Source organism: Solanum pennellii, chromosome 4 (genome assembly GCF_001406875.1).
Source record: "Solanum pennellii chromosome 4, SPENNV200".
Taxonomy (NCBI): domain Eukaryota; kingdom Viridiplantae; phylum Streptophyta; class Magnoliopsida; order Solanales; family Solanaceae; genus Solanum; species Solanum pennellii.
In genome coordinates, this window is record NC_028640.1 from 63239623 (window position 1) to 63265346 (window position 25724).

General features: G+C 32.1%; 3 protein-coding genes across 13 annotated transcripts; 2 read left to right on the top strand and 1 right to left on the bottom strand.

The window, feature by feature from the left end:
• The first annotated feature begins 125 nt into the window (after positions 1 to 125).
• LOC107016315 (pentatricopeptide repeat-containing protein At2g22070) lies at positions 126 to 4139 on the top strand. Of its 7 annotated transcripts, none has more exons than XM_027916022.1 (4): positions 126 to 2990; positions 3089 to 3355; positions 3491 to 3730; positions 3841 to 4139. In XM_027916022.1, exon 1 carries the CDS (start codon positions 327 to 329, stop codon positions 2685 to 2687), a length of 2361 nt encoding a protein of 786 aa, XP_027771823.1. In that variant the 5' UTR covers positions 126 to 326; the 3' UTR covers positions 2688 to 2990; positions 3089 to 3355; positions 3491 to 3730; positions 3841 to 4139. The 7 variants fall into 7 exon arrangements, with proteins under 7 accessions (XP_027771823.1, XP_027771822.1, XP_027771826.1 ...); XM_027916021.1 differs by having other exon boundaries at positions 126 to 3155; positions 3251 to 3355; positions 3841 to 4095; XM_027916025.1 differs by having other exon boundaries at positions 126 to 3155; positions 3251 to 3355; positions 3576 to 3730; positions 3841 to 4095.
• A 7204-nt stretch (positions 4140 to 11343) lies between these two features.
• LOC107017796 (alanine--glyoxylate aminotransferase 2 homolog 1, mitochondrial) lies at positions 11344 to 16695 on the top strand. Of its 2 annotated transcripts, none has more exons than XM_015218062.2 (9): positions 11344 to 11717; positions 12415 to 12645; positions 13812 to 13982; positions 14142 to 14285; positions 14390 to 14569; positions 14910 to 15135; positions 15913 to 16026; positions 16113 to 16199; positions 16486 to 16695. In XM_015218062.2, exons 1-9 carry the CDS (start codon positions 11490 to 11492, stop codon positions 16527 to 16529), a joined length of 1425 nt encoding a protein of 474 aa, XP_015073548.1. In that variant the 5' UTR covers positions 11344 to 11489; the 3' UTR covers positions 16530 to 16695. The 2 variants fall into 2 exon arrangements, with proteins under 2 accessions (XP_015073548.1, XP_015073550.1); XM_015218064.2 differs by lacking the exon at positions 11344 to 11717 and adding an exon at positions 12037 to 12114.
• A 247-nt stretch (positions 16696 to 16942) lies between these two features.
• LOC107017798 (TGACG-sequence-specific DNA-binding protein TGA-1A-like) lies at positions 16943 to 23790 on the bottom strand. Of its 4 annotated transcripts, none has more exons than XM_027916026.1 (10): positions 23622 to 23790; positions 23436 to 23510; positions 21951 to 22143; positions 21783 to 21857; positions 20870 to 20929; positions 20666 to 20743; positions 20484 to 20547; positions 18643 to 18914; positions 17778 to 18005; positions 16965 to 17418 (listed from the first exon to the last, which is right to left on the bottom strand). In XM_027916026.1, exons 3-10 carry the CDS (start codon positions 22131 to 22133, stop codon positions 17266 to 17268), a joined length of 1113 nt encoding a protein of 370 aa, XP_027771827.1. In that variant the 5' UTR covers positions 22134 to 22143; positions 23436 to 23510; positions 23622 to 23790; the 3' UTR covers positions 16965 to 17265. The 4 variants fall into 4 exon arrangements, with proteins under 4 accessions (XP_015073552.1, XP_027771827.1, XP_015073551.1 ...); XM_027916027.1 differs by having other exon boundaries at positions 17106 to 17418; positions 18643 to 18908; positions 23622 to 23715; XM_015218066.2 differs by having other exon boundaries at positions 16943 to 17418; positions 18643 to 18908; positions 23436 to 23689.
• Positions 23791 to 25724: the final 1934 nt, after the last annotated feature.

Consider the following 25724-nt stretch of genomic DNA (forward strand, 5'->3'; position numbering starts at 1 on the left):
ACATAAATGAAATACATTCCTAAATTCTCCTTTTAAGTTTAGGGATCGTTTCAAACAATTCTTTTAACTTTTTTATCAAAAGAATCTCATATTTTTACGAGAATTTGAAACCGCTTATTATATGATGAGTCAGCAAATCAATATTCAATGGTTCCCAAACGAAACTAATAATTTATTTCAATAGTCTCTGTTAAACTTTGTAGTTTTCTTACCCCAGTTCCCGCCAGTTTTTCCTTGTTTTGAATTTGATTAATATTTCTTATAATTCTTTTGAACTCTTTGAATCTGTTGAAAAAACAAATTGCAAAATTATATTAATTATTCGAATGGATCATCAAAACTCGCAATCGTTTGTGTCTCAGTCACATTTCTATGTATCATATCTCCAAGACAGCTTGAAATCGAAAGTCCCATTTCCCATAAAGTTAATCCATGGCCGTATAATCAAATCAGGCATCCACTTAAGTGTTTTCCTTATGAATAATCTCATAAATGGGTATGCGAAGACCGGGTTTTTATCCTATGCTCGTAAAGTGTTTGATGTAATGCCTGTGAGAGATACTTCTTCTTGGAATACACTTTTATCTGGTTATTCAAAAGGGGGTTTAATTAATGAAGCACATTCAATTTTTAAGGAAATGCCTTACCGGGATTCGGTGTCATGGACTACTATGATTGCTGGGTGCAATTTTGTTGGTCGTTTTCAGGTTGCAATTCAGATGTTTCTTGAGATGGTTAGTGTATCTGATGTTTCGCCAACACAGTACACGTGTACGAGTGTTCTTGCGTCGTGTGCTGAGATTAGAGCGTTAAACGAGGGACGGAGAGTTCACTCCTTTGTTGTTAAATTTGGGTTGAGTAGTTATGTTTCTGTAGCGAATTCTATGTTGAATATGTATGCTAAGTCAGGGGATAGAAATGCAGCTCAAATGGTATTTGATGGGATAGTAGTGAAGAACACGTCGAGTTGGAATACATTGATCTCGTTGTATATGCAAACTGGTCAGGTGGATTTAGCGTTGGAGCAATTCGAGCAAATGAATGAGCATGACATAGTTTCGTGGAACTCAATGATTACGGGCTATAATCAGCACGGCTTTGACGTTCTAGCTCTTAGTATGTTCTCTAAAATGCTTAAAGAATCGTCGCTGGAGCCTGATAGATATACTTTAGCAAGTGCATTATCAGCTTGTGCTAATCTTGGAGAACTAAATGTAGGAAAACAAATACATGCTCATCTCATCAGAACTGAATTCGACACATCAGGAGCTGTTGGAAATTCTTTGATTTGCATGTATTCCCGGAGCTGTGGCGTAGACATTGCTCGAAGAATTTTAGAGAAAAGTAGAGAGTCCAATCTAAATGTAATTGCGTTTACGTCACTACTGGATGGGTACATAAAGCTTGGTGATATAAGTCCAGCAAGGAAGATTTTTGACTCATTGAAGGACCGTGATGTTGTCGTTTGGACAGCCATGATTGTTGGTTATGTTCAAAATGGCTTTAATGATGATGCGATGGAACTCTTTAGGTTAATGGTTAAAGAAGGGCCAGACCCGAATAATTATACTCTAGCAGCAATGTTAAGTGTATGTTCAAGCGTGGCATCGTTAAATCATGGTAAGCAAATACACTCAGCAGCCATTAAGGCAGGGGAAGCATTATCAGTTTCTGTTAGCAATGCCCTGGTAACTATGTATGCCAAGGCTGGAAATATCAGCTGCGCAAGGAGAGTATTTGATTTGATACACCTGAACAGAGACACGGTCTCTTGGACTTCGATGATCTTGGCTTTAGCTCAGCATGGACTTGGAGCTGAAGCCTTACAATTGTTTGAGAATATGCTTGCATTTGGGATGAAGCCTGATCATATAACGTATGTTGGTGTTCTTACTGCTTGCACACATGTCGGATTGGTTGCTCAAGGCCGTAATTATTACAATATGATGAAAGAGATTCATGGAATTGAACCGACGTCAAGCCATTGTGCTTGCATGATTGACCTCTTTGGTCGTGCTGGATTGCTAGAAGAAGCACAAGACTTCATAGAAAATATGCCAATCGAACCAGATGTGATTGCATGGGGTTCGCTTTTAGCATCTTGTAGAGTTCACAAAAAAATGGAGCTAGCAAAAGTTGCAGCTGACAGATTGCTTTCAATTGATCCGGAAAACAGTGGGGCCTACTCAGCACTTGCTAATGTGTATTCTGCTTGTGGAAAATGGGCGGAAGCTGCTAAGATCAGAAAATCAATGAAGGATAAACAGGTCAAGAAAGAACAAGGATTTAGCTGGATTCAAATAAAAAACGTAGTCCACGTCTTTGGTGTAGAAGACGGGCTTCATCCGCAGAGAGATGCTATTTACAAGACAATGGAAAAAATCTGGAAAGATATCAAAAAGATGGGATTCATTCCTGACACCGAGTCAGTGCTTCATGATCTTGATTACGAGGTGAAAGAGCAGATTCTTAGACATCATAGTGAGAAGCTTGCAATTGCATTTGGGTTAATAAATACCCCGGAGAACACTACTTTAAGGATCATGAAGAACCTTCGAGTATGTAATGATTGTCACTCAGCAATCAAATTTATCTCCAAGCTTGTAGGAAGAGAAATCATTCTGAGGGATGCCACTCGTTTTCACCATTTCAAAGGAGGTTTCTGCTCATGTCATGACTATTGGTAGGTCATGAACCAAATTTTATCTAAAATTCCACATCAGAGCATCTTTGGAGAAAATTCCAAAGGAGGTTCGAGAAATTCATACATAAAGGTAAACATAACTACGAAGTATGCCTTCACTGATGGCAGTGCTGTATAACTTTGTCATCATGTCAGTAGCTCCTCAGAGAGGCTTTCTGGTATACAACAACAATAACAAAATACGCAGTGTAATCCCACAAGTGGATCTGGTAACGGTAGAGTGTACGCAGACCTTACTCCTGCCTTGGTAGGTAGAGAGTCTATTTCAGATCAGAGTGGCTTTGCGGTATACTTAATGAAATTGTAAAATAAAAAAATCAAATATATTTTTGTATATTCATCATTTACAGACTCAGACGTTATCTTGGAGTACTGCTTCTGCAGGATTCCACACGACTAATGTCTTGGATGAACTATGGTCTCTCCTTCATCTCTCAGTACACCAAATCAGGTAAGTATACATACATTTCTTGGTCAACTTCATAGGTTTAAAGCTCAATTTTCACGGCAATCAAGATTGTTGTCATCTGATATTGTCCGTTGCAGATGTAGAATACATGATTTCCCTTGCTGTTGCTCTAGTTTGTGATGCAGAAGGTAGAACAGGTCATCATTCTCAGATGACTCTACTGACATTTATCTCATTGTTAGGTAAATTCATCTCTAATAAATATCATTCTCAACAGCTGATTGATATTTTCATGCATCGACAAAAGTGATTCAAATTTTGGAATAAGAAATCGATGTAAAACATTTTATTTGTATTACTAACAATTACAATCATAGGGAAGTGGATGGTGAACCAATAGTTTAGACGAGGTTTGAGGAAACTTGATTCACACTTGTAACTACTTTGCATGTACGATGATAGTGCAGTTACACGTGTTGCCTTTGGCATAAGGTCAAGATATCAACATATCTGCATCTTATTTCAATACTACAACAACAACAACGAACATAGTGTAATCTGAATTGGGAATCTAGGGAGGATAGAGGGTATGCAAACCTTACACCTACCTCGTGGAGGTAAGAAGCTTTTGCTTATATCAATAAAACTGTTTAATCCTGAATTTCAGATCATTCTTAGAATTTTGTATTTGGTAAATCACGTGTTTGTTCTTCCTTTTTTCTGCAAGGGGCGAGCTGATTGTGTAACAAAATGGAGAGAACTAGTGTATGACGACAATAATGCTGAGATGCAGGGACAGTTTTTATTCTGCATTCTTCGAGTTGTCTTTGTTGTTTAATAGTGAATCAGTACTATCATAACCAGAAAAAACAGTACAAACTTAGCAATTTTAAATATTTCGTCGAGCTGATAACTGATATACCAGTTATAAATTCAAGAAATGAACCGCAAATGGTGGTTTGTTGTTTTTTCCTTCTTGTTAGCTGTCTTACTGACTAAAGTTTCGTAGACAAATTAGTTTTATAACGCACATTCTTGTTGCCAGAAACTCCTAATTTAAATTGAGCTTTGCTCAAATGTACCTTCTCTTTTTACATGAAAAGCACCCATTGGTGTTTTAGGCAAGATTCTATGCCTGGAATATGGACACCTTAATTTTGTATACACAAATGTAGAAATAGGAACCACTACTGCGATTTTGACAGCAAATGTGTCTCGGCCCAGATTGACTAACCTAACTCACCCTTAAGGAGGTTTTTCCATAGTTGAGTGTCTACTTTAGTGTGCTTCACAAAGACTGGTAGGTTTGGTAATATCTAAAACAAATGAAAGAGATCGAGGTTTACTATTGGAGAATTCCGGAACACATATAAGATAGTGCTCCGATGGCAGTGGGAGCACATTGCACAATTGAGATAATTTCAACTATTTGAAAAGAAAAATAAGGAAGTTAGTGCTCAGTGAGCATGAGATAGCTATCTGTCCTAGGTACGGTCTTTCTTTTAGTATTTGATTTTGGCTCGACCAATCTAGGTTAGGCGCTCAAAGAATCTCATTTTTGGGAGGTAAAGTATTTCCTACCAACATTCCTGAGTTCAAATCCTAATACGAAGGAATACTTACCATCCGATTGTCAATATATAATTTTCCAAGCTCCTAGATTTTACATACTAAAATATAGATGGTAAATAATTTACAATACTATATATTATAATTAAATAATAAAAAAAGAGAGTAGTTTTTTCAAACATTAAAGTCATTTTGAAAAACAGAGTTTTCCCTCGAAAAAGTTTGTTGCGAGGCGCATAACCGACTTGTATAAATTCATTCAGTTGTGAGAGAAGCCACAAAGCTCTGTAACTCCCATTATTCCAAAATCTCCATTTCTCTGTAAATTTTAAAGAATCAAAGATCTGATGAAGATTCAATTATCTGTGAGATCGAAGAAAACAAGAGAATTAGTGAGTAACTGGTGGTCGAAGAATGTGACTGAAAAATTGAAGAAGAAGATGAATGTGGTGAAGAAATGGTGTGTGAAGAGAAACGCAAAGATAAAGATAAAGAAGAAGAAGAAGCCAATTAAATTACAAAGAGGAAGAAGTGGAGTTTGGGTAGCAAACTGGAATAAAAAGAAGATTGAATGTATGGATGTAATGGGAAACGAAAGTCGAAAAGCTCGAACAAGAATGTGGCTTCAACAACAAGAACAAAGTGATGAAAATTTAAGGTCCAAACTAATTCTCAATTGAATTTTGTGAATTTCCTTATTCTTCTTCATCAACGTAACAAAAATTGATAGTATGGTGTTCTTCAGTAGTAGAGAAAAAAAAAACAGAGTACAAAAAATTCTTAGATTCATAGAATAAGATCGGTTCTATTAAGAACGAGATATATTGATGAATGTGGAGAAGAAAGATTCAACGTTCGTATTCATATAAATTGTTGTAGTAGAATTTTACAGCGTCTAATATCTTAATTCTGTTTTCTAGTAGTACGATTTTTGTGATCATTTTTATATCAAGTGATATACTCTAATAAAGTGTTGTTCCAATTTTGAATGGGAGAGAGTCAATGATAATTATTATCTTTAGTAAGAAATTATACCAAAGTTTAATTTTATTCTATTGTAAAGGCTTCGTAAATATATAGTTCTTGATGACATGTAAAAATGTTGTATGTGTACGATATACATCACTTTATTTCTTTCGAATTTATTATTCTTATGAAATGTATCAATGGCTTCCACAATAATTAATTTGATTTTTATGGATATGATGAGAATGCATCATATGAGTAATATATCAAATGTCCATCACATGTAACAAATTTAAGTTCCAAGTGTTAATTTGATTTGTCTATAGAACCATGTCAAGTAGAGTATGTATTATATTATTGGGTCGTACTAAACTACGTCAAAAATGATGGATCACTTGAAGAAAACTAACAGACTGTCTTAATAATATTTCGGGTATGTTTGAAAAGTCATCTGGTGATTACTAGAGAAGTAATTATCATTCTAGTAATTATACTAACATGTTTGTTTACAACGGTGTAATTACAAATGTGTTATTTGTTGCACAATAACAATTACCACAAGATTATATTTATAAAACTTAAAATTAATGTTAGACTAATAACGAACTTTATAAATGATATTTGATTAAATATTTAAGATATGCATTGTTTCTTGAAAATATAATACTAATTAATAAATATATATATTCTTAACTAATATTATGAAAAAGTAATTGATTATATTTTTCAGATTAGCATATTTCAATTAAGTTAATCATAAAAACTAAAAGTATAGGATTTTTATGACATCGTGAAATGCTTATTCGACAAAAAGGTTATTATTATAAATAAAATATCATAAATTATTCAAAAATATTTGACAAGAAGATAATCTATCAAGTCTAGCTAAAAACTAAATGACTTGTAATGTGAAATCTCAATTCGGTACTATTAAAACAAATGAAACTGAAAATATAATATAAGTTCTAAATTCAAAACATTTTTTTAACATAATATCTTACGTCAAATTTCAATCTAACATACATAGATATGATTTAAAAGACAAGAAAAATGTTATTCTATAATCTTACTCAATAATTTAATTTAAAATTAGAATACTAGCAACTTTATGCTAATGAAAAAAAACATGACATAAAAAAAAGATATTACTCCCTCCATCTCATTTTATGTGGCACTTTTCGCATTTCGAGATTCAAACAAGTATATCTTTGACCGTAATTTTTTCATATATCATTTTAACATTTTGAATTATCAATTATTGTGACTTATAGTACTCTTTACGTAGTTTACAAATATATAAATTTCATTTTAAAATAAATAAAAATTCCATAAGTAAATGTTTGGTCAAAGTTAAATTGTTTGACTCTCGAAAAATGAAAGTGTCACATAAAATGGGATAGAGAGAGTACGAAGAATTACATGGAATCACTGAAGTAACGGTTAAGAATGAAAGAAAACAAAATATAAAAAATAAAATTATAAATTTTTAGAATAATAAAAAAGAATTTAAAATAACAAGGAATTAAAATAAATTGAAAAGAAAAATTAAAAATTAAAAAGTAATCAGCTTGTAATTACATCATGTAATTACCAACAATTCAGAATCTCTCCTTGCGAATTGAAGAATGTAATTATCTCTGCCAATTACACTCAGTTACATGTTGATCAAGTAATTAACATTTGACCAACTAAACAGGTCACATGGTGCAATTACATCTGTCACGCTTCTTTTTTTCCTCAAAATTTGATTTATTGTTTTGAAAGAAAAAATAATTTTTTCAATTAAAGTGACATTTTGAAAAGGGATAATTATTATTCAAAGTCGCCACTTAGAATTGAGTTTTGTTGTTCCAATTCACCTTATTTTTAATCCCTAATCAAAAGGTAATTTGACTCTATTTTTATTGGTCTGCTAACTAGAAATTCGGGTAAGGAATTTTGTTGATCGAGTCACGTGGTTCTAGCACAGTCGTTTTATTGACTTTAGTATGACTTGGCTTAATTTTTGAATATTCTATTATTTAACTTAATAATAAAATTGTCATTTACCTTCAGATTTATTTTAAACTTATTTGAAACTAGTTTATTTATTTTAAATGGTCTTTTTAAACTTGAAATATTCGTGTATTTTTTTTATTTTTTCTGCTTATATTTGTATGTTTTTATTTTTTAATCTTATTATAGGTAAAATATATATTGGTATCTAGTTTCTAAGAATTAGTGTTTGTGTGGGAAAGAGATTTTTAGAGTTCAAATTAATTTAGAATTATATACTTATTTATTTTTTAGATTTAAAATAGGAAAATAAAATTTTATAAAATTTGAAGTTAGTTTTATCAAGAAATTCTAAATAAATTAGAAATATTTTTTTTTTATGAAAAATAAATTTTTCCTTTTATTTTTATATATTTTTATTTTTTGCACGTTTTCTTTTTAATTTTAATTTTTTATATATATTTGTTTTTTTGTTTTCTGTAACAACTCTGTTTCTTTTTTTTTAAATTTTTTATTTTATTATTATTTTACTGATTTTGTTTTCTTTCTTCTCTTTTTTTGTAAATAATTTTTGTTACTTTTTTTTAACGTTTTTTTTCGTTTTTTTTTATTTATTATTTTTACCTTTTGTTTTATTAATGTTATAATTTTTTTTCATTCTACTTCTCTCTTCTGATTTTTTTTTTTCGATTTTTCTTTTTTTCACTTTTTTTTTAACTTTCTTTTTTTCTTCTGCACATCTTTTTTTTTTTCTTGTATATTTTTTATTTATTTTAATTTTTAATTTTTACGTTTTTAATCCTTTTTTATATATATTTTTTGAAAGAAAAAACATTCTGTTTCTTTGTCTTTTTATTTTTTCTTTATTTTTATTTTATTTTTTTTCTTTTAAATATTTCTTGTTTATACATTCTGTTTTATTATTTCTTTATTTTTTTGTTACACTATCGTTCTTGTTCTTTTTCTGTACATGTTGTTGTTGTTGTTTTTGTTTTTTTATATGTTTTCTCATTATTTTTTTAATCACTCTTCTTCATTATTTTTTTTTATCATAACTCTAAATAATATTTATATATTCTCTAAATAATAAACTTGAGTAATCCGAATTAGATAACCATCTTATGTTATTCTAAAGATAATTTTTAATTCAAATAATTTATTAAAAAGACTAAATATATTAAACATAAGTTTTTTAAATCGCTAATCAATTAAATTTTAGTTTATATTCTAATCTAAAAAGTCTACAATAAATTCAATAAAAAAATCTTCTGAAGTGAAAACTAGATGGAAAGATATACTAATCTATTCAAATTTAACAATTCAATATCATGAAGCGATATAAATTACAAATTGCATCTAAAGAGCATAATAATAACAATAATGAAATAATCATATTAATGATAATAAATATAATAAATGCGGTGAAGAACTTCATATTGTTGGAATTAAATTTTTGTACAAACATTCCATTTAAATCATACAAGAATTTAGAGTTACCTCGTCGTGAAAATTGATTCACCACAAACGAACTGGTACGATCTACTGATTTTCAAAGTTAATAACTAAGTATTAACTTTAAAGATCCACGAATTTAGAACAACGAGCAAAACCTCTAACTCTAACCTAATTTTTAAAATAATAACTCACTTTTCTTCTCTTTGCTTTTTTTTTTCTCTTACTTTTTTTTTGTGTGTATTTCAATCTTAGTATGTGTTTTCTTTTTCTACTAAACGTTTGTTTTTATAATAGTTTTGGGTGAGAGTCTGGTCCTAATTAAAAAAAAAGTGATGAAATGAGATTAAATTTAGTTTGAAATTTAGTTAAGACAATTAGGAAAGAAAATAAAATAAATAAATAAATAAATAATAAAAATATTAAATAATCAATAAATGAATAAGACAAAACAAATAAAAAGAAGATGATAAGAAAACATGTATTGTTAATTTTTTTTTGAAAAACTCGTGCAAAAAAGAAATTAAAAATAGAATAAAATAAAAGAAATTATATGGGGAAGGAGTTTTAGGAAAATAAGTTTAAAAAAGTTAGGGTAATTCGAAAAAAAAGTTAAGGTAATTTAAAATTTTTAGGACTCTTTTTTTTTTTTTTCATAATATATATGGTTATTATTACTTTTAGACTAGATAAAAATTGAAGAATTAAAATAAATACTTTAAATTCATAATTTATTATTATTATTATTAAACTTTAAATATAGATGTGTTTATAATTGGTAGTAATTATATTTTTTTTTTATTTTAAATACAATCCTTTTTAAATAATAATATTTAAGTATTAAAATTGGTGTAAAATTTTTATTTTTTTGGACAAAGAATTAGGTGTTCACAACATCAAATCTAATACCAAGGTGACTTTTCAACAAACCCTAAAGAACGTTAGTTGGTTACACAAATACATCAATTTCTATCAGAAAATTAGTACAAAAAATAATTAAAATACAAATTACTATAATCTTTTGCCCGAAAAATAACCCATAAAAATATATAAATTCTTTATTTAAAAAAATAAGAATTTATTCTTTATTTAAAAAATTTAACCAACCGATAAAGTTTCTCAAAAAATGGGTGGAAATGACATAATTAAGAGTAAGAGTTTGTTTGGCAATGTTGTTTAAAGATCAAAATTTTGAATAAAAACATTTATTCAAAATGAAAAAAAAAAAAGTATATTTGTCTAATCGGTAAAACCTTCTTTTAGATAGAAACAAAATAATTTTTCTATTATTGGAAAAACTTTTAAAATGTTTTGCTTCTTAAAAAAGCAAAAGTAGAAAATTCTTTATTGTAAGACTAAAATATTCTTGTCATGTATACATATTTTCAATATATCTCCTATATCTATTTTTTATTTATTTATTTTTTGTGATGAATTTGTTTTATGTAGTGATTTGATCTGTGAAATTGTCTTTAAATTTATTTTTCTTGATATTTTTAATTATATTTAAATCATGTTACTATTATATCAGTAAGTAATTTATTTTTTTATTTCATCTATGTACAATATTGATTCAACTTGGAATATTTACATTTTAATTTAATTTAAAAAATTATAGTAGATATTTAAAAAAATATTAATATTAAAGAATACACTAATAGTTATCTTTTTTTTGTAATTTAACTCTCAAGTGTACGTTTTAATTTTTTTAAAGTTAAATTTAATATGTTTATCAAAAGAATTTTTTAAATGAATTAATTAAATATAAATTATTATTTTTTTCTAAAAAGAAATTTTTCTGATATTTTTTTTTAAAATAAATATTTTTAGCCACGATATCAAACATGTTCGAAGATAAATGAGAATCATAATTGATTATAGTATATTTTATTTAATGGAATAACTAATGTGGAAATGAATCAGCATCCCTATCATATCATATATGATACATCAAATCTTGGCCCCATCTCTTAGCATTATCATAAACTAAATACAAGGAATCCACTAGACAACAACCCTTTATTATTTTAATAAATCAATTTGGCACTTAAATATACTTAAAAACAAAGTTTGTGTAAAATTTAAATAATTTTATCAAAATTAAAAATAAGTATTTTAAAAATTAAATTATTATTAAATATATAATTATTTTTTTTAAAAATCAACTAAAAATAAGTAAATCATATAAATTGAAATAACTACTAGGATGATTTTTTTTCTGATTTTAGAGTGTTTTCCATTGGAGAACTCTAATTTAAATTAAAAACAAAAAACTATGGAATCTTTTTTTTTGGTGTCCTTCAATCACTAAAATTTCCCATGTCAGCCTTTATCGAAACTCTAAGTATTATATATTTGTCATTTGTGTGTGTTTAAGCTACTCGTTGGTCAACTATGGCGTTACAGAGGAAATTATTACTAAATGGGTGTGCCGGAATTCCCAAGTTAAGGTGGTTGTCCAATGAGGGATTGAGGCATTTTTCCGGTCAAGTGGCGGCGCCGACGGAATTGCCGCCGTTTGACTACCAACCAAAGCCGTATAAAGGGCCTTTGGGTGATGCAGTGTGGGAGAAGAGAAGAAAGTTTTTGGGTCCTTCACTCTTCCATTTCTACGAAAAACCTGTAAAGATCCTTCTTTTTTTTGTTGTTGTACAAATTTGTGTATGTAATGTTCTGTACTTTATAGTACATTTTTCTTGGTTTTTAATCAAGATTTGAAATCCTATGAGTCGACAAATTGGATGGTACGATATTTATTTACTTTAGAGAGAGAAAACCCACGTGTGTGGTCTAGTGTTCAATAGAGTAGCATGAGCCCTAATAGATAAAATAATACTAGGGAAAGAAATCTCATAGAATTTGAAAAAAAAATGGTAAAGGGTTGTTGGTGGTGACTGCTAAGTTGCTTGGATTTAGAAATGTGGGCAGGGGCGGGGGCGGGTGGGATTCTTCAAAAGTAGTGTGTTTTTGGAGAATCTGACACGGGTGAGGCAATTTTTGGAATGTCCAAGTAATATAGGTGATGGATTCTTTGTCCCACCAAAAAGAGACCTTGAAAGGACAGTCCTTTGATTTCTTCTTTTAACTCTCTGCAAGTGCTTTGATGGACATCTGATATTCTTTTGTTAGTCTGAGATTTGAGAGATATATATTCCTGCTTTTTTATTGTACTTGATTTACTTGTATTACATAGCTAACCAAATTAAGAAGAAGAATGAGTGGCTTAAGTAATGGCTAATAGTGTTCATGTTTGTTAATCCATTTTGTTAATTGATTTATTTTAAGCTCTTGCTAATAAGTCTTTTTACATTTCAAACAGCTAAATATTGTTGAAGGGAAGATGCAATATTTGTATGATGAGAATGGAAAACGTTATCTCGATGCTTTTGCTGGAATAGTTACTGTCTCATGTGGTCATTGCCATCCTGAAGTGTTGGATGCCATCATTGAGCAAAGCAAGCTTCTTCAACATGCTACAACCATTTATCTACATCATGCAATAGCCGATTTTGCCGAAGCATTGGCATCTAAGATGCCAGGAAACCTCAAGGTTAAATACTACCACTACCATAATAGTCTATTTGGTGCAAATTTTCTTTACCTATATTATGTGAATAAAGATTATAGCCTGAAGTTCTCTACTTGGAAGTACCTTATTTGGGTTCGATACTTTATTTTGGCGTGTTCCTTTGATAATTCAGAAAGGAGTCTTTAACTAACTAAGATATGATAGCTCTTTTTTCCCCATGACTTATGGTTCTTGTTCATCTACACCTTGAAAGTTTGTTCCCACTATGTGAATGTAAGATTCTAGGATCTTGTAATTTCTTCACCATTTAAAACCACTTTTTCGTTTTCTCTTGTAGCTTATGCAATTTTATTAAGGTAACCATGGAGTAGTTCTGGTGAGGTTACAATAACTTCTAACTTCCTCTTTAAATGGGTGCAAGCGATTTCTACCACGTGCTCGTGAGATTAAAGACTGAGTTGGGGTATGGACTAAATTGTTTGCCAAAAATACCCTGGTTGTCAAAGTATTTGCACTTGTTGTCTTTTGAAAAGAACATGGAACATCTATACTGGCATGTAATTCATATTATTATGAACTAAGCCGAAATATTAGTGCAAGATAAACACTAGGTTTAGACAGAAAAGGAAAGAGAGGCAAGTGTCAAAGCACCCTGTATTTAGTTTTTTTTTTTGGTATTTTTTATGACATGGGAAACCCACAGCCGCTACCCTTTGGGTGAGAACAGGGTAAAAACCCCACTTCTATGCAATAGCTCACAAACCACATAGGAGAGGTAACCCGCATTAGGCAAGCCCGATGCGACAAGCTCGACCCAGAAGGCAAACCCCTTGCTTTTGCCGGCAAGGGGTTTTGAACTTGAGACCTCCAACATGGAAGTCCCAAGCCCAAACCACTGGGCCACCCCGAAGGGTAATTGTTAGAGTTTTAGTCCCTCCCTTTGGAGATTGTTATAATTCAAGGTAGTGAAGTGCAATTGTCTGGTGTGGATAGTTACCTGAAGCGCCTGAAACAAACTAAATTCTGTTGCATAAGAGTAGTACCTTATCATGTCAAGCACAGTATGGCTGTGGATTTAGATTGGTTCGTGTATGCAAGGTTCATTTTCTGAAATACGAGCTCAATCAGTATCCCTATATGGAACTTTTCAGTATTTGTCAGTCTGACTTGCTTGTTTTGGACTGCAGGTAGTATATTTTGTAAATTCAGGGACAGAAGCAAATGAATTAGCAATGTTGATGGCACGGTTGTACAGTGGTCACTTAAATATGATTGCCTTGAGGAATGCATATCATGGTGGAAGCTCTAACACGATTGGGCTAACTGCTCTTAACACATGGAAGTACCCTATTCCACAGGTATACTCATGACCAAAGCATGAGAGATTTGAAGTGTATCTTCCTTTTTTCAATTTTAGAAGTTTATATAGTTCTCACTCTGATGACGAATGTCAAATATTTCATGCCAGCTGAATTTGATTTTTCCCACTTCTCTTTAATTTCTTTGATGATTTACAGGGTGAAATCCATCATGTTATGAATCCTAACCCATATCGTGGAGCATTCGGATCCGATGCTAAACGATATGCTGAAGATGTACAGGATCACATTGATCATGGTACTTCAGGAAAGGTTGCTGGTTTTATTGCTGAAACAATTCAGGTTTGGACTTGTTATTTCTGTCATATGGCAAAATGCTGCTTCGATCTAGACTAAAAGGGCTTAGAACATTTCAAGTGTGATGAGATTCTGGTTGTTTACTTTAGGGGGTTGGAGGAACAGTTGAATTAGCCCCTGGATACTTGAAGTTGGTTTATGATATTGTTCGCAAAGCGGGAGGCGTTTGTATTGCTGACGAAGTACAAACCGGCTTTGGTCGAACAGGGAGCCACTACTGGGGTTTTCAGACACAGGGTGTAACTCCTGATATAGTTACAATGGCAAAGGTATTGTAATTACTTCTTTTCATCTTTCAATTTTCAAATGCTTAGCCCTGTCCCTGTTATGGAAGATTTGCTCCTTAGACCGTCCCCCCTCTCAAGACTTTCATCCCCCATATTCTCTCTAGAAAAGGTGCTTAACTTCTTATACCTCCTTTTAAGATGAGGTTGTCATTCCACTTGCTTTAGTCTCGAGTAGGATGCCAGTTGAGGTGAAAGACTGGACTGGACCTCCCTCGTATCAAGAGCTTTCGGTCTTCACTAGAGTACACTTTATTTGTTGGTTACATAGTAGGTCTTTTGATCTTGTGTGATAGTCTGTTACTCCGATGTTATTATTTTTCAGGGTATTGGAAATGGCTTACCACTTGGAGCTGTTGTCACAACGCCAGAAATTGCAAGTGTTATGGCTCAAAAGATACAATTTAATACATATGGTGGAAACCCTGTTTGCTCTGCTGGTGGACATGCAGTACTTAAAGTTATTGAGAAGGAACAACGCCAAAAGCATTGTGCTGAGGTTGGCTCACACTTGTTTGGGCGGCTGAGGGATCTAGAGAAAAGATACGACAGTAAGTCTTCAGTGCTTTCAAAACTCGGCATGCTTGTATTAGTAAACATGGTTTGCTTTTCATTCCTGGAAAGATATATATTTCTTCGGTCTATATAGTTGATATCCTGGCATCATTTTGTTAGCAACTACAAGGAAGAACTGAATCATTTTCACTACTTTCTTCGTATTCCAGTTCTGTGATACTTCTGCAGAGCTTCCATTGTAAGATTTTTCAAGTCTTAAATGCATGATTTCCTTTCCTTCCCCTTCAAGCAAAATTGAGAAGCTCCCAAACTTTTTTCGTTCCTTTTTATTTCTCATCAAACAAATGGCATCTTCTTCTGGAACTCCTACCTATTCTTAGCATGATTTTGGGAAATTTCATTGCTAACTCGCTATTACTCAAATAACCATGAAACGTTTGCTTGCATATTCATAGGCCAAATCGGATGGAATAATTGTTGGAGTCTTGGAGACTCTCATGATGGATAAGCAAGCACGATAATTTATATGATGTTCTACATCTCCATGAATTCTAGGAACTTTTGCTTGCACTGTATTATGTAGTAGCTTCTGTCATCTGTGTTCTGCTTCATTGATGGCCATTTTAGGTCGGTAGCCTATAACATACTGATTCTGGTATGCTACATGAGGTTATATCATTGCCTAGGCAGATAGAGAGTTGATATAATTTCTGTTTCCAAGTCGTCTGCTTTAGTGCTCCTTTAGTTTTCCTCCTAATGACATGCATATTATGGTTATTAATATCATCACTAACACACCTTGTTCCCGCCAGTAATTGGAGATGTGAGAGGCAGAGGTTTGATGGTTGGTATCGAACTGGTAACTGACAGAAAAGAGAAGACACCCGCCAAGGCAGAAACTGGAGTTCTCTTTGAGAAGCTTAAAGGTTTGTATAATCAGCTGATGCATTGAAAAGTAATTGGAAAATGTCGTATATTTATACTAACGATGCACTTGCTTCTGGATGCTTAGATCTTGGTGTTCTAGTAGGGAAAGGTGGTATACATGGAAATGTTTTCAGAATAAAGCCTCCCATGTGTTTCAGCAAGGATGATGCAGGTAAACCAACCTCTGGTTCAATATATCGCCTTTTTTCGGACTATTCGTATATTTGAAAATCATTGATACTAACACAATCCAAATTCGCAAACATGCAACAAATTCAAGTTGTCCCCTCGTTCAATTTGTTTGTCTGTTTTAAATAATCATAGACCGCTATAATATGAAATCCAAACAACCCAATATGGTATCTTTTCAAGTCTCATTTGTTTCCAGAAATGATTTCATTTGGAAGAAATATATTATATGTTGTGATTTTGATCAATAAAACTTATTTGTTGTGCAGACTTCCTAGTTGATGCACTGGACTATTCTCTTTCAAAGTTATGAGCATATGGCATATTGTTGTGAGATTGCTCAGTTCATTCTCTTTCAACCATAGGACACAGATTGTTAAAGAAAGCAAATGATGCTTCTATCGTCTTATATTATTGCTCACCACATTTCAACTTCTTTTTTTTTTTTCAAATGCATGATCAAATAATTTTCCATTAAATGATATTTTCTTTCCTTTTCTTAAATGGGTTAAATATGATCGTTCATACAAATATGGTTTAACACGAGAATAGTAAGAAATTGTGGTATCTTCCCTCGTAAAGACATTTGGCAAAAATTGATGTGAAGAAATAGTGAAATAGGTTATAGAATTGAAGACAATAAGTCAAAATAATTTTATGGTTATACTCTTGGATCACAAATATAGGTATGAGGAAAGTGCAGAGAACAAATGAAATAACAAGTGATTACAGAAAAAGTAAACATGAATTTTGCACAATAAAATATTGGCTCATTTTGTTTTATCTGCAAAGCATTCAAAATTGCTTGGCTCCCATCATAGACAATTAAATACAGAGAGGCACAACTTGGAGTAACGACTCTGGCAATAACCTCTACCATATTGATTTACAATCATCAAAACCAATGTGATAACAAAAGAAAATGTTTCAATTACAGCATAACCAGAACTTATATACACATTTCAAATGAGCGCCAACTCATACTTGTTACTTAGCTCACACAGCTTGGATTGGCAAAGTTGAAAACCCACCGCTTCTTTCTTACTTCTTTAAGCCGGTTCACAAAGACGTCCAGCCCAAAGTGAGCTAAGAGCACGAAGACGTTTAAAGTACTCTCCTAAGGCAAGGAGACCCTGAGCTGATTGGTGCGGAGCCAGTATGCAGGACATCTGTAGAAGGGTTTCTTGGCGAAGATGATCTGCCTGTTACCAGAAAGGCAAACCAGATGAGTTAAGTAGGACCACTGAGTAAAAAGCATGTCAAATAGTTTCATACACTTCAAAGGTGATTGTATTAATGGTTAACCTTACTGATTTTGCCTTCTACATGGCCAAAAGCATAAAAACTCTAACTTCTAATTTCTTGAACAAAAAACATCATTCCAAGGTTATGTGAATTTTGCACTGTCATCATTTCTTTTGTGTATAAATTGCATCGCTGAGTTATAGTGTGGACACATAATTACGTGCGATGTATCTCAGGTAAACTTGCAACAACCATTCAGTAAGACTACAATTTGCAATTAGAAAAAATGTACCAAAACCAAAAATTGACATGTTACCTGATTTACAAATCTAACTAGAGCTTCCAACTTCTCAATGGTAGCGGTCATCTGTGGAAGGATTACTCCTTCGCCTAGTGTACCAGCTGCAACAGCCTCAGCAAGAATCTGATGGAGTTTTACCATTCCTTGGGACAACGCATCTTCTGCCTGCTGACAAGACTGGGTGAGGTTGCTAACCTCCTGGATTTGTTGATCTGACAATGGTTCCACATGTGGCGTGAGAACCTGTAGGAACCAAATGAGCATGTATAAGCACTTCACTTAACAAAAGACATCAGAAATACAACACCAATCATAGTTGACCTCTAAGAAAAAGAAACAACGGAAAAGATCTGCTGATGGATTTGCTTCAACTCCTCAAAGGGATTACACACTGACCAGGTATCGAGCATCAATCACGCAGTGGTTCTTACCAAGTCCTCTCAAATGACCAAATCCTTTTGATATTAGGCAAGAAAAGAATTGTAAACCCTCTCAGAACAATTTTCACTTCTACAATTAATAAATCTCATATATGGAGCTCAGGAGCTGTCCTCAGATAGGGTAGTTGAGAGGGAGGTGTCCAAAAGTGTTTGGAACACCAAGGCTACAAAATAATTTTTAAAATTGAAGAGTTGCTTCTTCCTAGGTGTGCAGTAAGGGATGGCATAGTCATACTAACAGCGGACTATCTGAAAAAGAGTACGATAATATCTGTGAGTTTGTGATTCATGTCTGCAAACAGTTGTATTCCCATTTTTCAACATATGTGACCCCAGATTAACTTGCATGTATGTGTAAGTGCTGAATCATCAATGACAGATTTTTCAATGAACATGACATTAGACATTGTTATGGCAAGTTATTCTAGATCGATCATCACCTTTAGAAGTTCGGAGGGGCGAAACCCCCCAATCCACAAGAAGAAGCGCTCAGCTGATGTCTTCCATGTGCCAGACATAAGGTAGAGAACATCGGCATTTGCGGCTGTAGCTTTCAAGCGAAAGAGATCAAAATAGTGATTCAAGCAACCCTCAACAAGAATGCGCAATTCTATTTCACCCATTTGGGAGTTCAGAGCATTCCTTAAATCATCTGTTAGTCTATCTTGCTCTTCCACCCAATGGCCGTACTCCATTTCAAAAGAAGCTATTCCTGCAGAATCACAAGTTAGGCAAAAGCTTATGTTTTTAATTGAGAATTTCTATATCTAAGGCCTTCTGACAATTTTTTTGAATGGTAATAATTGTATTCATAAAAAGCACAAGGTAGTGCTGGGATTCTGTACAAGTGAGCAAACGGCCAACAATCTCTTTGAATTCCAGTTTGTCACCCCACACCCCAACCTTGTGAAGCGGGAGACAGCACACCGGTGCCTTAAACTTGTGACAAGTGAACCAACAGTTCCTTTCACTCTTTGACTTTGACAATGCATGCTTCATGATGTAAATAAAATTTCAATAACTACATTTGGCTCAATGGCTTTCTTCACCTAATACGCGGATTTACTCATGAATATCGTTGGATTTTAGGATTTTTAAAGAAGCCTCTCAAGAACTCAAGGTGGAAGAATTAGGTTTTTTCTTCATTGAGGTAAGTTTGGACTTTTTTCTTAGCTTATGCATGTATCGGGTATGTATATTGGATGGGTTTTAAAGTTGGAAATGTGGATTATCAAATGGTAGTCACGAAATTGGAAATCTTGAACTTGTAAAATTATTTTGAGCACCCATATTATCATAATGGATAAAATAATCAGGTTTGATTATAATGAGGGTGTCCAATAGTTGGTCGGAGGTAGACAATGACTTGCGTTAACAGGGAAATAACATGATTTCAAACAAGAAATTGGACATGAAACAATACAGAGGAAGAGGAAAGGAAAGTGAATTAAGTTGAAAATTTAAAGGCAGATGATATGATGATAAGAATGCATCAAAACAACTACAGCAAATCAAAATATCAAAAGAATGTGTTCCCATGCATATAACTATCATTTCTGACCATGTAATTGAATCATATTGGTGGCATCTTATAAAAGTTATTAAGGCACTCCGACAAAGATCATAGTTGTACGTAGCAGATTATCTTTTCTTCAATTTGTTGTTTCTAGCCGATATTCTCTTTGATTATTTCCCTTTTTCATGCAAGATATTTTTCATATGGTAATGAAAGTGATCAAGGTAAGCAGGGAGAAACAAAAGAGGAGGAAGAATGAGAAGAATTTAGTCATTGAAAAACTGGTCGATAAATGCTAAAGAACATTATATTCATTAAATGAGAAGTGTAGCTAAAAGGATCGAGTAAACTATAATTCCAACAGGGAAGCAAATACATGCCATCTTCAATAATTATCCATCTACAACATTGCCTTCATGCAAGTAATTTTTATAAATAGTGATGTGATTAAATTTGTTTTTTTTAGAAAAAAAAAGAAGCTTAGCAGCAAATACACAACCAGAGCTTATTTGAAATAGTATTCAACAATAACAACAAAATAGGGGGTAACCTACAATCCTTACCGAGCAAATTTGTAAAATCAAATTCCATTTACAAAATTTAGAAAATCAAATCAAGAAATCCACTTAGTGCATATCAATCTACTTACTATTATTGATACTCAGATAGATTTGAGCAATGAATCCACACGAACTGTATTATATCATTCCAAGCACAATAAACTTCTTTTAGCAATCAACAACTAGTCAGCATCAATCTACACACCTGAATTTGCGGTTCCAGAGCAACCTATCTGACTAGCATCTAAACCATCACCTACATACAAACCCTGTTGCAAATGTTTGTTGATTTGTTATAATTATTTCATCCCAGAAAGTAAACTGTTTTTGAGATCAATAGCTAAAAAAGATCCAATATCTCAGATGTAGAAGCAAATTTTCCTTTACCTGTTGTCTATTACGTTCTAGTTCTTGTTCCAGCTGAAGCAGCTTCAGTTTACTATTTTCCAACTGCTGGACATAGGCCTGAGTAATACAATGTGAATTGAGAATATTTATGTCTCAATCAGAACAAGGTTTGCCTTCTTTGAAAAGACGTAACAAAATGGCAGAGCAATTCTGGGTAATGAATGAACAAAATTCAAGTGATACCTTCTTCCGTAAACGACTTTTACGAGCAGCCTCGCGGTTTTGTGCAAGGCGTCTACGCACCTGTATATGAAGCTACAGCATTAAGCAATTGCTATCAAGTGATACAAAGAGAAGTGCTTGAATAGGTGCAAGGAAACCACAAAACATGCATATTCAAGAACATAATAAACTGGGTGGGTATAGGCATATAACAAAAAGGATTCATTGATCATAAAATGGAGAAAAAAAAAGACAGGAACTCTTTGATTTTTTTAACAAGTCGGGTATGGATTCTTTAGCACCCTAATTCTCTTGTTGGCTATGATACTATGAAAAATAGAGAAGAAAGACCTTCACGTGAACAAAAGGATAAATACAACGATTTTCATGAAACAAACTCCGGTGAACCCCTTTTTCTTCATTCATTTCCCTCTAAAAGGAGCAAAAAGAAAAAAGAAAGGAATCTTAACACTCTAGTCGAATTAAGGTCTTTTAACCATTCTACCATATGCTATTGTAGATATGAAAGTTGTTGCGGAAGTTCAGTATTCAACCCATTTTCTTCACCTTCCCTATCATCAACAATTCTCATGATTAATTTTACTGCTTTCGATCTTCATGACCTGATACCTGGTATGCTGAGAAGATTGACTAGTTCATCTTCTTAAGCTAAGGGCATCTAATACCGCAGCAAACTTGCAAACACTTACCACACCTCATGCCTCAATTTTCTCCACCAATAGTCAGTTACAAAGCAGCAATATCAGGCTCTTAAAATAGCACAATATCAGGCTCTTAAAATAGCACAATATCAAAATCCAACAGACGCAAAAGCTCAAAATCATATGATCCAACCATCACCACCATCATTTAACAACTACCCGCTGGGAGTTGGGCAAAAAGAAAAGCAGACAAATATAGAAAATATATTTACCTTATCAATACGTTTAGTTGTTTCAGGTTCATATCTGTTAGACGTTCCAACTGTCACTTGTGATGGTTCCTCTATCTAGACATATAAATTATGTTTATTAGCATATTTTGCTGCATAACTAAAACAAAGAAAGATGTGAAAATAAAAGTCAAAAGGAAAAAAGTGTACCTCATTCTCTAGTCTTTTCTCCATAATAGGCATCTCATTCTCGAGGCAATTCTCGACTTCAAGAATCAAGGTATCTGGGAAACTGCTACCTCTGAAATCTCCCCACATGCCAATCTGATGGATTGGGTCACATATACCCATCCTTTTAGAAGCAACAAATTGACTATATGTTGAAGAATTCATTGCCTTCCGACTGCCATTTTAAAAAAACAAGCCAGTTAATAATTGTCAAGAACCTAGACAATGGCATATGCTTTTTATGGTACATAAAGAAAGAGGCAAGAAATGAGAAGGACCAGAAAATTACAAGGAACAAAATCCACAGAAAATTACAAGGAGTACTGAATTTCTTTTATACCATTAATACCAATATTATCTAATCCAGTAGACATACATCAGTATTAGTGTAGATGATAAGCCAAAGCAAAATATGTAACATTGGAATAGGTTGTTTGTGTATTGTCATGAGGTAAAGGGCTCAAAGAAACAAAGATCATAAATTTCCAGGTACATATATCCTCAAACACACATTCAGGTAATGATTATTTTCCCACATAATTCTCACAAATCTCAATGATTTCCAGAACACCAAATCCATGGTATTCCATTCTGTGTTGACACAAAAACAATTCCACAAAGGTATCAACAGGGTATGACCAGAAACTACTTTCAATCCAGGGAATGAGGAGGTGTTCAAGATGGAGAAAACATAGATTTGATTCCAAAAGTGATCGCGGCTAATTAAAAAAAACTGTGGAAGTTGCATCTATAATTTCGAGTACGAATGTAAAAACATCAATTACAAGTACTTTTTTTTATCATCAACTTCCTATAACAGGCCATTTCAACAACTCCTATCCTTTTTTTTTGGTGTATGTTTGTTCCCTGACCATCCAAGAAAGGAGTTGAAAGAAAGAAAGTGAAACGAGTTCAACAAACCAAGATGATCAACATTAGATTCATGTATTGAGCAAATTCAGTAGCTGAATCCAATCAAAAAGAGTTGACCTTCCCTTGAATTCAAACTCAACAATGAGCAACAATCAAAAGGGGTTCAATTTAACACACAAAAACAATTTAAAACAGCTTTATTTTGTCAAATTTCTTGTTCAAAAATCATGCACTACATAAAACAAAATCAGTAGATACCATGAAAAAAGTCTCCAACTATTTTATTTTTTTTTCAGGCAAGAGTACATTTCAATTAAAGCCTTACAGAGAAAAGGGGTGAAAGGTCAAACAAGCTAGTAACTTATTTAAACCTTTATAGCTGTTTCATTTCACAAATTTCAAACCAATCGGACAATAAATAAAAAGAATGACTTTTCTTGCAATAAAGACTCAATTTTGAACTAAGGGGGTTTAAAAAGGGATATAAAACTTCAAACAACAAATCAAAGTTACCAATTTCATTCACTAAATGCTTAAAAAGATTTACTATTTCATACCAAACAAAAACAGTAGAACAGAGAAAGGTAAACAAACCTTTAAGCCAACAACAGCTAAGTCTTCAAGAAACCTTTTTTTCCCCACTTCAAAACTCTAAAAGCCTAAATCCTTCTAAACACCCATAGAAGAAAAATAAAAAATTTGAATAGAATCTTGAAATCAAAATTCCAATATCATCAAATCAATAAAGCAATACCCAATTCTCCAAAAAAGATCACTCACTTTGCATATATGAATATGTATGAAGTTTGTATACACAAAGAGAGAGAAAATTTCTACATGTGTATGTTTGAAAATGGGGTTAATGGGTATCTATACCAATAGATACATATATAGTTTATTATATACATATATTATTGTTGTTACTATCATGTGCTACAGTTGAAACAAGATTAGAATCTTGAGAATGAGAACTTGTCATTTTTCCACTATTTTAACAAGAAAAAAAAAAGTCTTTTTCTTTGTGGGGGTCCCTGATACCAACACCGGGGGGGTGGGGTGGGGGTGGTTGGTGTCTCCGGCGACCAGCACTTGATTATGGGAATAATCGTTGGAGATGTGGCCATTAATGGCTGCACGCGCCATCAGACGGTAAGATTTAGGATTTAGCCATTTAAAAAAAAAACAATTGTGTGTTAGCTGGCATGGTGGTGACATCAAGGATAAAACAATGTTCCACTTTCTTTTTACTCGTAGGATGTTTGATATATACATTAAATTCATTTTACTAGTATAATGTTCAATATCTACATTGAAATTCAATTAATTAGTTATTTTAGCGGGGCTCATTTTCATTTTCATAGGTTGAGTAAAATTATTTGAACTTATGCATGGTAGGATTCATTTTTAAAAAAGAAAATTCATTTCTAAGATTCAGATCCACTAATCTAAACTTGCGCATTACACGATTACAAGATATTTCACAAAGCTTGGGGCGCTTGATTTTATTTTTAAAAATAATTGATAGACAATGCTCAAATCAATTAACCTTAAATTCGTTAAAAAAGAAATCCAACCATTTCACTTGCGCTTGAGAAAGGAACGATATTGTAATATTTGTATAAATAAGCTTAAAAGAAATTAGGGTTTATATTAGTTTAATTAATAGTAATGAATTGATAATTGGTTCATGGAAATAAATTTTGTTTTTATGTCTAGAGAAACTTTGCCCTAGAAGTTAACAATTTAGATTCGAATCCTATCAAAAAGAATTGTTGTTTAAGAAGAAATTTATTCGTATTTTGTGAAATGCCAAGATTATGAATGTTATTATGAAAAATCCAAATCAACTAATTTTAAATTCGTTAAAAAAATAAAAATTTCAATCATTTCACTATCGCATGGAAAAGAAATAATATTGTAATTTTTGTACAAATAAACCAAAAGAAATGAGGGTCTATATTAGTTTAATTACTAGTAAAGAATTGATAATTGGATTCTAGAATATTCATTGAAATAAATTTTATTTTTATGTCTAGAGAAACTTTGCCCTAGAAGTTAACAATTTAGATTCAAATCCTGTAAAAAAAATTATTGTTTAAGAAGAAATTTACTCGTATTTTGTGAAAATATCAAGATTATAAATGTGATTGGTGTTATAAAAATATTTTCTTTCCAACCATATAGTATATAGTGTGAATAAGACAAGTAAGCGGCATGATATGTGCTAAAAAAATAGCTGTGAATATTTATTTAGTAGACATAAACAAATATCTAAATTAGTTTTTATTTGACAAGTAAATATTTTGATTTGTCTTTGTTGTGTCTTATTAATATTGACATGATATATAATTTTATAGATGTCTAAATAATCATTTTATAATTAATGTGTTTTAATTATTATGGTGAAAAAAATTAAAATATCTGAATACGCATATTTAAAAATAAAGTGACCAATATATTTTTAATTTTTTATTAGTACTTGATTATAGTGCAGCAAAAATTAAATGTTTAAAATTCAATAATAATATTTCATTGTTTAACAAAAGAAAACTAGGTATGAACAAGGTTGGGATATTTATGAAATTATTTTATTTTATATGATAATAGTTTCATCATTTAATGTAAATAATGAAATAAAGTTAATCAAATTACTATTTCAAATCAAACATAAAATAGAATTAATCTTAAATATTATTTTAAAATTATTATGTTTATACCAAACCACCCAATGAACCATTAGGCAATTCAATATTATGTGAATATCGATATATTCTTCCATTCACATAATGCTTTAATTTTTTTCTCTTTTTTATCAAAGCCATGTCCAACAAGCTACAACTCCACATTTTAGCTCAATGTTTTATTCGAAAATTAAATTTGTTT